The sequence below is a fragment of the Gastrolobium bilobum genome, unplaced genomic scaffold, assembly GCF_033153095.1.
Source record: "Gastrolobium bilobum isolate Gb01-03AN ecotype WA unplaced genomic scaffold, APGP_CSIRO_Gbil_v1 utg8372, whole genome shotgun sequence".
NCBI lineage: Eukaryota > Viridiplantae > Streptophyta > Magnoliopsida > Fabales > Fabaceae > Gastrolobium > Gastrolobium bilobum.
In genome coordinates this window covers 173,537-186,442 of record NW_026897597.1, presented here as the reverse complement: position 1 = coordinate 186,442, position 12,906 = coordinate 173,537, and the positions used below count along the sequence as shown (strand labels likewise).

Below are 12,906 nucleotides of genomic sequence, written 5' to 3'. Positions count from 1 at the left end.
GGATGCTGAAATAAAGAGTATTATTGAAAGATCTTCATCAGTAACATCATAATCCAGCAAGGTACCTATTACTCCATGGTATTAAGCTGCAAAAGCATGTAAAATTTGGAGACATTAGACAAGTTTTCCTTTCATAAAATAAAATAGCACAAAAAGTAAGAGATATTGATATTTGGTACTTTGCGTCTTTGCCACATAAAATAAATATTATTTTATTTTAATAAATTAAATAGGCCAGCCTACAAGGCTGTAGGTTGGGCTTGACAAAATTGGCCTATGGCCTATTTGTTAAAAAAACTTTTTTATAAGCCTAAGCCTACTCTACTTTTCTGAAAAGCCGGGTCTGGGCTGGGCTGGGCCAGCCTGGCCCATTTACACGCCTAGTTAGGGGTGGTCATCAACTGATCCAAACCGCAAAAATCGAACCAAAAAATCGATAACCGAAAAATTCGAAAATCGAAAACCGAAAAAAAACCGCAAATTTTAATTGAATTTGATCGTTTTTCGGATAGGTTGATGAAAACCGATCCAATATATTAATTTCCCTCTACCTATTTGGTCATTTCTTCAATCATAGTCCAAAAATTTATAAACCCACTTGGTCCTTTCCCCAATCATAGTCCAAAAATTTCTAAACCCAAGACTAGTTAACTCATCAACTAAACCCAAGAAAAAACCTAGTCACGTCTCATTAACAAAATTTTATCTGTGTAGAGCTTCATATCTCATTGCAAAAAAAAAAAAAAGTATAGTATCGTTTACTGATATTTTTATATTTTAAAAAAAAATTACAAAACCAATATATACAAAAGATGTTATTTGCACAATAATCATGAAAATAATTTTAGGATATTAAAAAATCGAAAACCGATCCAATCTAAACCGAAAAAAATTGGATTGGATTGGATCGGATTTGAAAAAAATCCCAACCGAATAAATGATTACATGATAAAACCGAAGAGATTAGATCAGATGAGTTTTACTTACAAAATCGATCTAATCCAGATCGCGAATACTCTGACCCTAAGTGGGGCGAGCTTGAAACAGCCAGACACCATTCGGTCCAAGGCGCGTTCGCCTTTACACCGAAATTTCAACCGTGTAAGTTGTAACTGTGTGACAGCCATATCAGCCACGAAATTAAACTATCTACAAATTAAAGGCCAAGAGCCCAAGACCAAACATATTTGCGCGCTGCACCTTCTACCAATTTTCCCAAATACTTTGAAGTTTGAACCATACCCAACCCAACGCGCATTCCCACTGTCTCATCTTACCAATCCAAACCAACCTCCACGGACACGCATACACACTAGTCAGCAATTCTGTCACTGACACACGCACATGATATTTGAGAACAACGTGCAACTTCAATATTCTTCTATTCACTATTTGAATATTTTTTCCATTGACCCTTCCCACAAAAATTAAAATAATAAAAATCTTCCCCTTATAAAGACACACTACTTCGCATTCAGCCACGCAAACCAAAACCTCTATCAAATTCCATTTTTTTTCTTCTCCGTTTTCTCTTCCAAGAAACATTAAAGCTTTTATCTTCTCCTCGTTCCACGTAATGGGCAATTACATTTCATGCACCTTGGCACCTCCATTAATGAAGAACGCAAAAGCCACGAGGGTGATCCTCCCCACCGGTGAAGTGAAGCAGTTCAGGGACATTCTGAAGGCTGCGGAGCTTATGTTGGAGCACCCCAACTATTTCTTATCCAATTCTCGATCTCTTCATATCGGTCGAAGGTTCTCTGCTCTTGCTGCTGACGAGGAGTTAGAGTTTGGGAACGTGTATATCTTATTTCCCATGAGAAGAGTTAACTCTGTCGTCACGGCGGCTGACATGGCGGTGTTCTTCTTGGCGGCGAACTCCGCCGCCAAACGGATATCCGCCGGAAAGGTACGTGTCATTCCGGACAACGGCGGCAGAGGGGGGCAGCAAGATAAATCTGCAGAGGAGAGTTCAGAAGCGATGAGTGTTGAGAACAACGTTGTTCCAAGGTTGAGTTTGGAAGGTGTGGACTCGGGGTTTCAATATAGGTTAAATTGTTGTAGATCAAGGAAGCCTGTTTTGGAGACTATAAATGAGGAACCGATTAGGTCAAGGTGAAGGAAGGAGAAGACTTATTAGTGTGCTAGCTAGATCCTTGATGATGTTAATTATTAATTCGTATCTATTTAAGTTAAATAGAGATTTAGTAGATTTACCCAGCACCTCAAAATTGATCTGAGGTGGTGGCTGTCTAGTATTTATCAAATCTGTACAAAGTAATTTGTGGAAAGAACAAATTAGCGTGTGATATATTGATTACTTTTTTATATTTTGTCTACAAAGGAATACATGATAATTAATTTGTATGGATATTTGGTAATTGTGTATTTGGTTCTTGCTTCTTCTTTTTTGAAAAAAATAAAATAAATAGAACAATATATGTATATATAGCGAGTTGTTCAACCATTTGTGATTTAAATAAAGGATCAATGTAGACTTGGTGTATTTGACGAACGGGACGAATGAACGGTGAAGTAGCAATAATAGATTATAGAATAGAATGTTAGGTAGGCACGTGTAAGACCATTGTGGCAAATTCAAAGGGGACTACAGCATCTGTACTTCGGTATAATGGGTATTGTTCAGGTAATTCTTCACCTAGCTAGCAATGAATTAATTATTAATTAATAATATTTAATATTCATTTCTTTACTTAAAAATATTATTAATTTGATAATCAAACGATAAGGATTATTAATAATTAATTCATCAGGTGTTATTCTGGTATAGAGTTTGAGGTGTAAAGAAATATTTCCGTGTGGATTAAGAGAAGAGAGCTTTAGGCTCTGTGCAAGTTCTTTTCGGCTATTACCATTTACTAAGTTAGAATTAGTCTTCGCAGTCTTTGTCTTTTACAACGTTATTATTGGTACGGTAATGGTAGGGGGTGTTTAGGGAAGCTAGTCAAAATCGACATGCTACCTAAAAGGGAAAATTAAGCAGCAGATTGCAACACAGACAAGCATGAACAGAAGTATACAGGGGTCGACAAAACTATAAGAACTAGAAGCATGTTATAATAAATTTGATATTATTCTATTCATGGATATTACAAAAAATTTAGTCCTGATAATACAACAGTTATTCTTGACTCAACCACGTGTGTTATAGTGTCCTGGTCGTACTCTTCCTCGATATGCAACAAATAAAACCTTAGGAGTTTTTTCTGAATTGAAAGTGTCTCAATCTTGTTAAGGCTCATGTTTCTGTTCATGCGAATTCCATTAATCTTAAATAGGCAAATTAGTTACAGAGGATATTGACGAAAAAGGAAAATCCACTTTCACTATACCATCTAAGGCCAAAATCCAGAGAACAAAGAACGAAATGGAAACTCAACTACAGTAATTAACTAGCTTACATTTTACTTACTAGAATTGACTAATTATCAGTATTAAATTCTCCTTTCTAATCTTTTTCCCACGTTTAGAGAATCCAAGCCACTCATGGATATATTATATGTGCATTAATTTAACACCCACCGCCACCAGTCACACATTGATCAGTAAATATCAGAATTGAAAACAATTGGGTGCATGAAAGCTGAGAATTGATACATATCAATGAAAATTGAAGTTATAGTCAAATGCATTTAATATTTTTCCTGGCAGTATGCATGAAACCATGAATGCTTTGGGAAGTATCGGAAACCAATTCTATTCTATAAATAGCCAAAACCAGCTCAATTTCTAAGACATACCCTGCCCTGAAGCTTTTTAAAAATATTAGAGTTCTTTTAAACTGATTTGGATTATGGACCACAAAGGTAGTGGCAGTGTTGGAGGTGGTGCTACCGGCACAGCTGGAGGTGGAAACTATACTCCTAAAGACAACATTGGTAAGGGTTCTACTTCTGCTGAGGTGATGAAAGCTCCAGGTGGAGATGGATCGTACATTTCAGGGATGAATTTGACAAAAACCCTCAGGGCTATTTTGCTGGTTTGCATGCTGCACAAAAGGACAACAACAACGACAAGAAGTAGTAGTTGCATTTTCCAATGAATAAAATGGATGTCCTTATTGGCTTGTTTGAGATATGGTTATTGTTGGTAGTAATTTTTCAAAGAAAGAGTTATCGTTTCTGGCGAATAGGTTGAAGTATTTTCTTTTTATTTTCCGGATTAAAAATTCTAAAATTGGAATTTAATTGGTTGTAGAACAAGAATTTTTATATAATTTTTATGATGCATTAAAGTTAATCTAAAAAGTAAAGAATTGATTTATCAATATTAAAAGATTTCTGGGTATATCTCAAATCATGGATGACAAAAATATTTGCGATACTGCAAATTCGTACATTGTTGTGGCAAGTTTATCTCAGTTTTTGAGTTACTACAGCAAGTTTAGCTGAAACTTTCCAGATTCAACAATAAGGTTCAAGAAAAACTTTTCTCAAAACTTCTTGAATCTTTATAGAAATTTATATCAGAAATCACCTTTGATTATTCCTAATTAAAATAGTTCATTTAACACTTAACAAAAATCCATTCCCCAATTTCTTTTTGTTGAAAAACTCAAGTTCCATTCCCATGAATTTCTTGAGTTAAAAAGATGAAAGTATCAAATGAATAAAATAAAGAACAGTAACAATGCACACTAAAAATTCATCCAATCATTTTGATAAACCCAGAAAAAGAAAGGAACTAGAAATTCGTATTAACAAAAAAAAAGAGGAAACCTGAACTGAAATTAACATGCATTACAAAATATAAAGAAAATAGATCTCAAGTAGAAATTACAGACCATTATCTAGATAAACGTAAGTAAAAGAAAAGCTTAGCTATCAATGCTGAATTCTTAGATCGGAACTTGAAAGATGTTGAAGGTTCTTGGGTGTTCTTCCAAGGATAGCTTCACATTCGCTTACTTACAGAGAAGAGAGAAAACTTACTTACAATGTAAAAAAAAAAACTCAGACTTTGTAAAACTAGAAAAAAAAATTAAAACTGACTCTCTCAAAGAAATGAAAATTCCTATTTTTATCTCCAAAAGCCAAGATCGTTGCTGTCCATTTGATCATAAAATGCATCCGAGGATCCTCATCCCTTTTTTTTTACTTCACTTCCAAAACGTAACTCATATGGCTCTCTAACTGCAGTAAAAATAGTAAAAGAGGATAGTAAATCATCAAATTATCTCTTTCTCTCTCTTTTACCTTATTGGGCTGATTTGTACTCATTTTGGCCCATTACCTGCACTTATAACCAATCTTCAACTCAAATATTGTAAGAATAAAGCCATTAAAATAAGCATAATTCATAGCTAACAAAATACCCCAAACTTAGGCAATTGCTTATCCTCAAGCAATCAAGAAAATATTAACTAGTGAGTACATTATTAGCATTTTTCTTTTTCAGCATTCAAGAAATGTAATGGTTTTTTTTCTTTTTTTGCAGTCTAATTCTCCATTTATCACAGTATATGTCAACCATTAACATCACTCAATCATATTGTCTTTTAGTATCAATACCAGCCAAGAGTTTAGTCCAAGCCAAGTTTTAAATTAAGCAAACAACACACTATGTTACAAAGCACATCAAACAGTCACTATACATATTTCATATTAGTTCAATGTCATACACTGAGTTCCTCACAAGGCATTTTATTACTCATCCCTCTTTTTTATTAAGGATAATCACTCTTCATCAACTCTACATTGTTTTGCCTAACATACAATATTGCCTAGACACGTGATGTCTAATGTGGCATTTCCCTTTTAGACTTGTAATGTGGCTGTGTTTGGATATTTGTTTTTCTGAACACTTGGCTAATTTTGGCTGGCCTTAAGTGTCTAATTAATCCACAACTAAGCTTGCAAAATATGGTCTAAGTAAGTTAAAGGGAAGCTGCCTTTTTTATTTTTACTTTTTTTTTTAACTTCCTTTCCTACTTGCCTTTTTTTATTATTTCCAGCCTCAACTTTTCACTTTCCTTTTTTTTATACAGGGAATTTTCTATTTTATTTTTTCCTTTTTTTTTACTGATCTCTTTTTGATCACCTTCTATATTTCTCTTCTTTTTTATAACCACTCTCTTCCATCTAGCTTCCCTTTTGCCTTACTTTTTTTTTTTTTTTTTTTTGCATTGCAGCCTAGTGAGAATTAATTAAAGACTAAGGCTCGCTTAAAGGATGGATCGGGGAAATTGGCTTTTGAAATCATGGTTATGTAAACAGAAAAGAAAAGGTTCAGGCTCAAATAAGAGATCAAGGGATTAAAATTAATGAAAAAGGTAAAGCTTTTTGGCTCTAGGCTAAACAATTAGAAACAAGTGCCCTTATCACATGAAAATAATCACACTAGTCACCTAGGTGTAATGTAGGTTAAGAACCCCAATGTAGAGTGACCACTCAACAAGAAAGTATATGTGTTTGGGTCCAAATCCTCACAAAGGTTTTTAGTCAGTGATATAATATGAACTAAGTTGAGTTATGTTAGGACTGCTTTCATGAAGTGTAACATGGATGATGCATAGCTAATTAACCAACTTAGAATGGAATAGACAGAGTTAATAAGATATGTAAGATCAACATAGTTGAGTTAATGTATAGATAAATCAAAGAATGGTTACTGTTCAAGTTCAATTTTTTTTTTATACATATTCTCAGCATGCAAACCAATCAAATCAGCTTGTATACCTTGTATACCCCACCCCAAACTTAAAAGGTAGTTGTGTCCTCACAACAATTACAAAACTTTATATAGTAGGGAGTGATATAAGTAAAAGAGACATGTGAGATTTCAAAAAAATGATAATAGAACCTGGATGACCATGAAATGGTCAGCTGAGAAGGAGGAGTCTCAATCTTCATAAGAAGAATCCTCCACTTCAACTGGATCATTCTCTTAATGTCCTACTTGCCATTTTTCTAATTTTCTGATATGGTTTAGGTGCTCTCTGACACTGTAACTGAATACTAAAATAGTGACATGTGAAAGTTATGTGGTTTATATCAGCAACCAAACTATCAAGAAACATGACTACATATGTGGTTTGGTCTAATAGAAAAAGGAAAGCACAAGATGAGGGTACCAATTCACAACTAAAAGATTTCAGTAATTTAAGCCACAAGTTAGTAATTGAGATTCAATCTAGTAAGCCCAAAATTACAAATCATAGGCTAGTATAGGGAATCAGTAATATTACTTACAGAAGTACAAACCAGTTTGACCTCAAATTACCATCAAGATAGTCACACAGATAATGGATACCACAAAAATACATATGTCAATCCAGAATTCCACAACCACTATCATCTTAACCAATACGCATCAAAAAAGAGACATGAACTCGCTACCTTCTACCACAAAATTCCTTTTTTTTTAACCACATGCTTGTTTGACTCGTCTCAACATACAACACACAAAGAAACTAAAACTGCAGTTCAACATATGTGACAGGGGGGTTCGCTCACTCAGATTTAAATTTTTTATTTTTTATGGCTGTTTGATTATTAGTGGTCTTGCAAAATAAATAATAAATAATTCAGCACCTAGATATAGAACCACAAGATACCCTATTTTTTATTTGTTTGCAACCAAGTTAATGAGCACCAAATGAACACAATCTCAAAATCTCAATGGGGAGTGAACTTGGCAGAATAGGTATGAGAAGAGAGAGTAAAAATAGATATGTTGGGTACGGTGAGAAAGAAAGAAAGATAAAAACACCCTTTTTATTTATTTTATTTTCTAATTGGTTAAGCCTAAATGATCAAGGTATGGTCTTGTCAAACGGTGCAGCTCTAGGCACAAGCTATTGTATATTAGCTCAGATGCATTTAATGGCTAAACTCCACCATTGAAAATGGTTCTGCAGTAAAAGGAACACCCCTTTTATCAGGAATTTTTTTGTTAAATCTAGACCAACAAATTGAGATTGATACAGAGGTGATTAGATAGAAAGAAAGGTAAGAGATAGAGGAAGAGAAACTTATGACAGTTGTCAGATTAAAAAAATTAAGGAAGGGAAGAGAGTATTGGGTCAAACATAATTGGGCTAAAAAAAATTATCACAATCACACATGGCCCATTTCATTTTATACAAAAAAAAGTAAAATAATAATAATAATTTCTTTTTTCTATGTGCGTTCAGCTAACTTGTAGTAACCCATTACCCTCTTATCTCTCCTTCAACCTTCTTTATGGGCTCACTAACTTTAAGTAATCCATTCTGCTTTTAAATTTTTTACCCACCTTATGTTACTTTGCTAATAACATATTGTTAGACATATGAATTTAAATGGAGCACACTCAGAGAACAATCCATATGAAGAGTGAAGTTAATATGGTTCGGGACTTCAAAAGATTGGGTTAGACTGAGGTGAGAGAAAGAGAAAAAAGTTGAGGAGAGAAAAGAGAGAAAAAAAAATTAATACAGGTGTCAATTTTTGAATAAAAAGACCACGGTGGTCCCGGTGCATATTAAAAAATTTCCCATATGAACTCTTTGTGAGGTGAACTTAAGCTAGTCAACTTTTTTTTTTACATTACATGTACACATGCCCGCCAAACTCATTTTTTTTCTACTGACTTAAACCTTAAATGTACTCACTTATTTCATCAAGTCAGGTGCTACTCACAATATTCACTTACCCCAAACTTAGTAATTTGCTCTCTTACAGTGCATACTCAATATTATAGTCAATTCCTTTTTTCTCATAACAAAATCTCCATTAGCTTAACGAGGACAACACTAATAAATGGACAGTAACACAGACAAAACTCCTTCGTGGAACTAAAAAACAAACACACTTGTGACAAAATAAAGACATACGATGACTTACACAAAACATAGCAAACTAACTAACTAACCAACCACTACTAACTAACCAATAAAGAATCGGCCACCGTCTATGTTAGGGTTCAACCTAACAGAGAGAGCTAGAACAGAGAAGGAAAAACAAACAATGAGTATTATTCCAAAAATTAGCCAAATCTGTACACCAGTCTCTATTTATACTGCTATCTACAATAGTGAAGCTCTGTAACTAATTTGTAACTAACCTCACAGCTCACCTTATTTCACATAACACCTATAACTACTTTACAATTAGCATGTAACCTTCACTACAAGCATTCGGTACTCCTTTTATGATTACCTCTCTCGTAACAGTCTATCAATATCTGCCTTTTCAGCTTCCGCCTCGGCCTTCACTTTCGGATGATTCATCATCTTGGTCCCACACTGCACATCAGTATAAACAATAGTAAATAATAAATAATCTTAATCAATTGAATGAATACAAAACTACAATAAAGAAAGTATTAGCAAAGTACACGAACCCTTGGCATTGCTTTCTCTTTTTAACATGAGTGAAATTCATTCCTTTGTTTTTTATTTATAACTTTTTTTGTGCGGTTGTATTTATTAATTTTATTTCCTTTGAAAAATAGAGTGCTGTTTTACATTTATCTTTTTTTAAAAAAAATTATTTTAATGAAGAATTACAGTTGCTATTGGTAATGGAATTGAATTATTTATTGGTGCTATTTGTATTTGATTTCACAACAGGAATGAAAATTTTGGCTATTAATCAATGAAAATTGTTAAAGAGAAAAATTAATGAAGATATATGTATATATATAGAGTATGAAATTTTCTTGTACATATTCATTAACAACTTTTTTGTTTTTTTTTTGTATTTTTAAAAATTTTAAAATATCTAAACGCTGATTAAATGATTTATCTGGATCCAATGTTATTTAAATGATTTTAGACATTTATTGTTGATTGTTCTATGTTTCTTTTTAATTGTGAAGTTTGTTATCCCTCTACGTTGATGTTCTTCACAGGTCACGGCTAGGGGTATAAATGGGCTAGGTAAGACCAGACTTTGACTTTGATAGCCTAAGCCTAAGCCTATGTAAAATATTTAGAGCTTAATATTGACCTATTAGCCTATTAAAGACTTGATTTATAGGTCTAGTCTGACCTATTATAAAAAACTAAAAAATCTAATTCGACAAGTAAAGTCTACCAAGTTGCAAATTAAAGTTTACAGGCCTCAAACCAAATTAAAAGATAAAAGATAAAAAAATATTCACAAAGATCACATGAAATAAATTTTCATTAATATCACATGAAATAAATTTTCATTAACATCATATGAAATAAATTTTCATTAACATCACATGAAATAATATTCATAAAGATCACATGAAAATGTTCATAAAAATCACATGAAAATTTCATATATGTATATAGGGATAGTTATTCTACCTACCATTTTTCCTGCCTACTTTTGCCTACCACTCTCCAATATCGTTAGATCAGAATCTAAAGTAGAGAGAGAAAAATAAATGTTAATTAAGATTCTGATGTAAAAGTCTTTCAGAGTGGTAGGCAAAGGTAGGCAGAAAAAAAAAAGTAGGTAGAATAACCTATCCTCAAAAAATTTAGTCCCAGCTAAAATTAAACCCTAGCTCCGCCAGTTATTCTCGTACAATAATTCTTGGTCGAGATTGATACTTGGTTCCACGAATGAAGCATTAATGACCCTCCAAACACATAGTTGAGGGAATACAATTCCACCTTGGGAGGAACCCTGTAGTCGCTAGCTAGCACTGTAACAAATATACACCACTTCTTCTTGGAATCAAATCCAAATTCAAATCCAAACCCAAATTTGGAATCATTGTAAGAGAGACCCATTATTTGGGAGGTTGGGAGTTGGGGGTGTCTCCCCGTCAGAGGATTCAAGAGGATGATACTGACCTTGGAATTATGAGTAAGACCAAGGGAGAAAGTGAGGCAAAATAGGCTGTTGAGAGCGCCCACAAACCTGTATTCATCGTTAGGAAGCGGAAATGAGTATTCGATGTTTGGGGAGCATAGAGAATACTGACGGAATGAGTGCCGGACAACGAACAGAGGAGAGTATTAGAGAGTGAACGTTGTTGATACGAGGACAAGAAGCTATGGCTTTTTATCAATAAGTTCCATGATTTGCACACTGCCATACATTTTCCAATGCTTTTTGGCGGTAGTCGATGCAGGATTTACTCCAATGTATCTTTCAGAACACAATCGAACATTGACATTGTGACACCGTGAGGATTTGGTAGCTCTGACGAAGATAGTATAGAGGTAGGTGGCTTTGTATTGTTACTCTTGCTCGACAAAACTCTGTTACATGAGGAAAAGCTACGAGATGTATTGGATTAGGATTCTGAAAGATTAATTTTCTTTTATAGATTTTAAAAAATTATTTAGAATTGGAAAGACTTTAGGCTTTGTTTGGGAGTTTGGAGAGAAAAGAAAGGAAAGGAATAGGAGGGAAAGGGAGGGGAAAGATGTTTGAAAGTTAAAAAAATGATAAGGTAGAAATTGGAGACGAAAATGATTTGTTAAATATATTATTGTGGAAAGAACAAATTAGCGTGTGATATATTGATTACTTTTTTATATTTTTTCTACAAAGAAATACATGATAATTAATTTGTATGGATATTTGGTAATTGTGTATTTGGTTCTTGCTTCTTCTTCTTTTTAGAAAAAGAATTTAAGTAGAACAATATATGTATATATAGCGAGTTGTTCAACCATTTGTGATTTTAAATAAAGGATCAATGTAGACTTGGTGTATTTGACGAACGGGACGAATGAATGGTGAAGTAGCAATAATAGATTATGGGTAATATTTCTATCATGTAACATGATATAGAAAAACATTTCTACTCACACATTGAATATTGTGTCAACATTTCTTTTCTTTTTTCATGATGGGTCCCACCATGAAAAAAAGTCAAATGTCAAATGTCTACTTTCAAAAGTCAAATGTCTACTTTCAAAAGTCAAATGTCTATCATGTTTTTCATTTTTTTTCATGGTAGGTAAAACTCACACTCAAATGTCTACTTTTTTTTTTAAAAAAAAAAAAGTAGAAGTGACAAAAAAAAGTCAAAAATTTACTTTTTTTAAGAAGCTAAACTTTTTCAAGAAGCTAAAAAATTTAGCTTCTAAAAAAAGCAAAAGTCAAATATTTTTATAAGCCTGCTTCCTTATTGTAAAAAACACTTATAAAATAAGGAACAAATAAAAATTAATTTTTTATAAGCCCAAACAAATGGGCTTTGAGCAGGGGTGGCAATTTATGACACGACTCGCCAACCCAACCCGAACCCGACATGAAATTTTCGTGTTCGGGTCAACCCATTTATTAAATGGGTCGTGTCCGGGTTGAAGAAAAACAACACGAAAAAATTCGTGTCATGTTACAGGTTAACCCGCAAACCTGCCGACCCGCAAAATTATAAGGATGTTCTGGTAATTTTATGTCATGGTATAAAAACTAAATGTTAGGGTTTTAACTCTTCTCTCTCTTCACTCTCCGTGGCCCAACCCTTTTCTCTCTCACTTCCAAAGTTCAAACACTCATCTCTCTGTTGGCGATCTCTCATATGTCTGCAAACCTTCTTCCACCTCAACCAAAAGGTACGCATACTGTCCGCAAATTTATTAAGTCTTCTTTCATTTTTTTGCTTTATTCACTTTTGTCGTTTTATATATATACTGTATATATATATATTTTGTTCCTGACTTCCTGCGAATGAAATCTATACCCACCGTTGCTTTACTGAATATATATATATATATATATATATATTCAATGGATCATGTTTCACGGATTCAAGAGTTATAATTTTCAAAATTTGTGAGTAACCCACCGTATATTGTTATGCAGTTTTCACATGTTTCAATTTTAAAATTTTCTTTTTAAAATAAAAATAAAATAATATATCACATTCCTTTGTTATGCCCACCGTATAGCTGTGCTGGTTGTTAGTTATTTGGGTTTTATTTGTTATATAAATTTCTTATCTATATTATTGTTATTATTT

The 12,906-nt window shown here is 33.3% G+C and overlaps 1 protein-coding gene across 1 annotated transcript; it reads left to right on the top strand.

Moving 5' to 3' along the window:
• The first annotated feature begins 1,499 nt into the window (after nucleotides 1–1,499).
• LOC133308441 (uncharacterized) lies at nucleotides 1,500–2,178 on the top strand. The gene has a single exon (XM_061509062.1). The coding sequence runs from the start codon at nucleotides 1,577–1,579 to the stop codon at nucleotides 2,120–2,122; it is 546 nt and encodes a 181-aa protein (XP_061365046.1). The 5' UTR covers nucleotides 1,500–1,576; the 3' UTR covers nucleotides 2,123–2,178.
• The last annotated feature ends 10,728 nt before the right edge of the window (nucleotides 2,179–12,906 follow it).

Bases quoted from the DNA above. Each gene is read 5' to 3' on its own strand.
- LOC133308441 (XM_061509062.1), top strand. From the start codon at position 1,577: ATGGGCAATTACATTTCATGCACCTTGGCACCTCCATTAATGAAGAAC.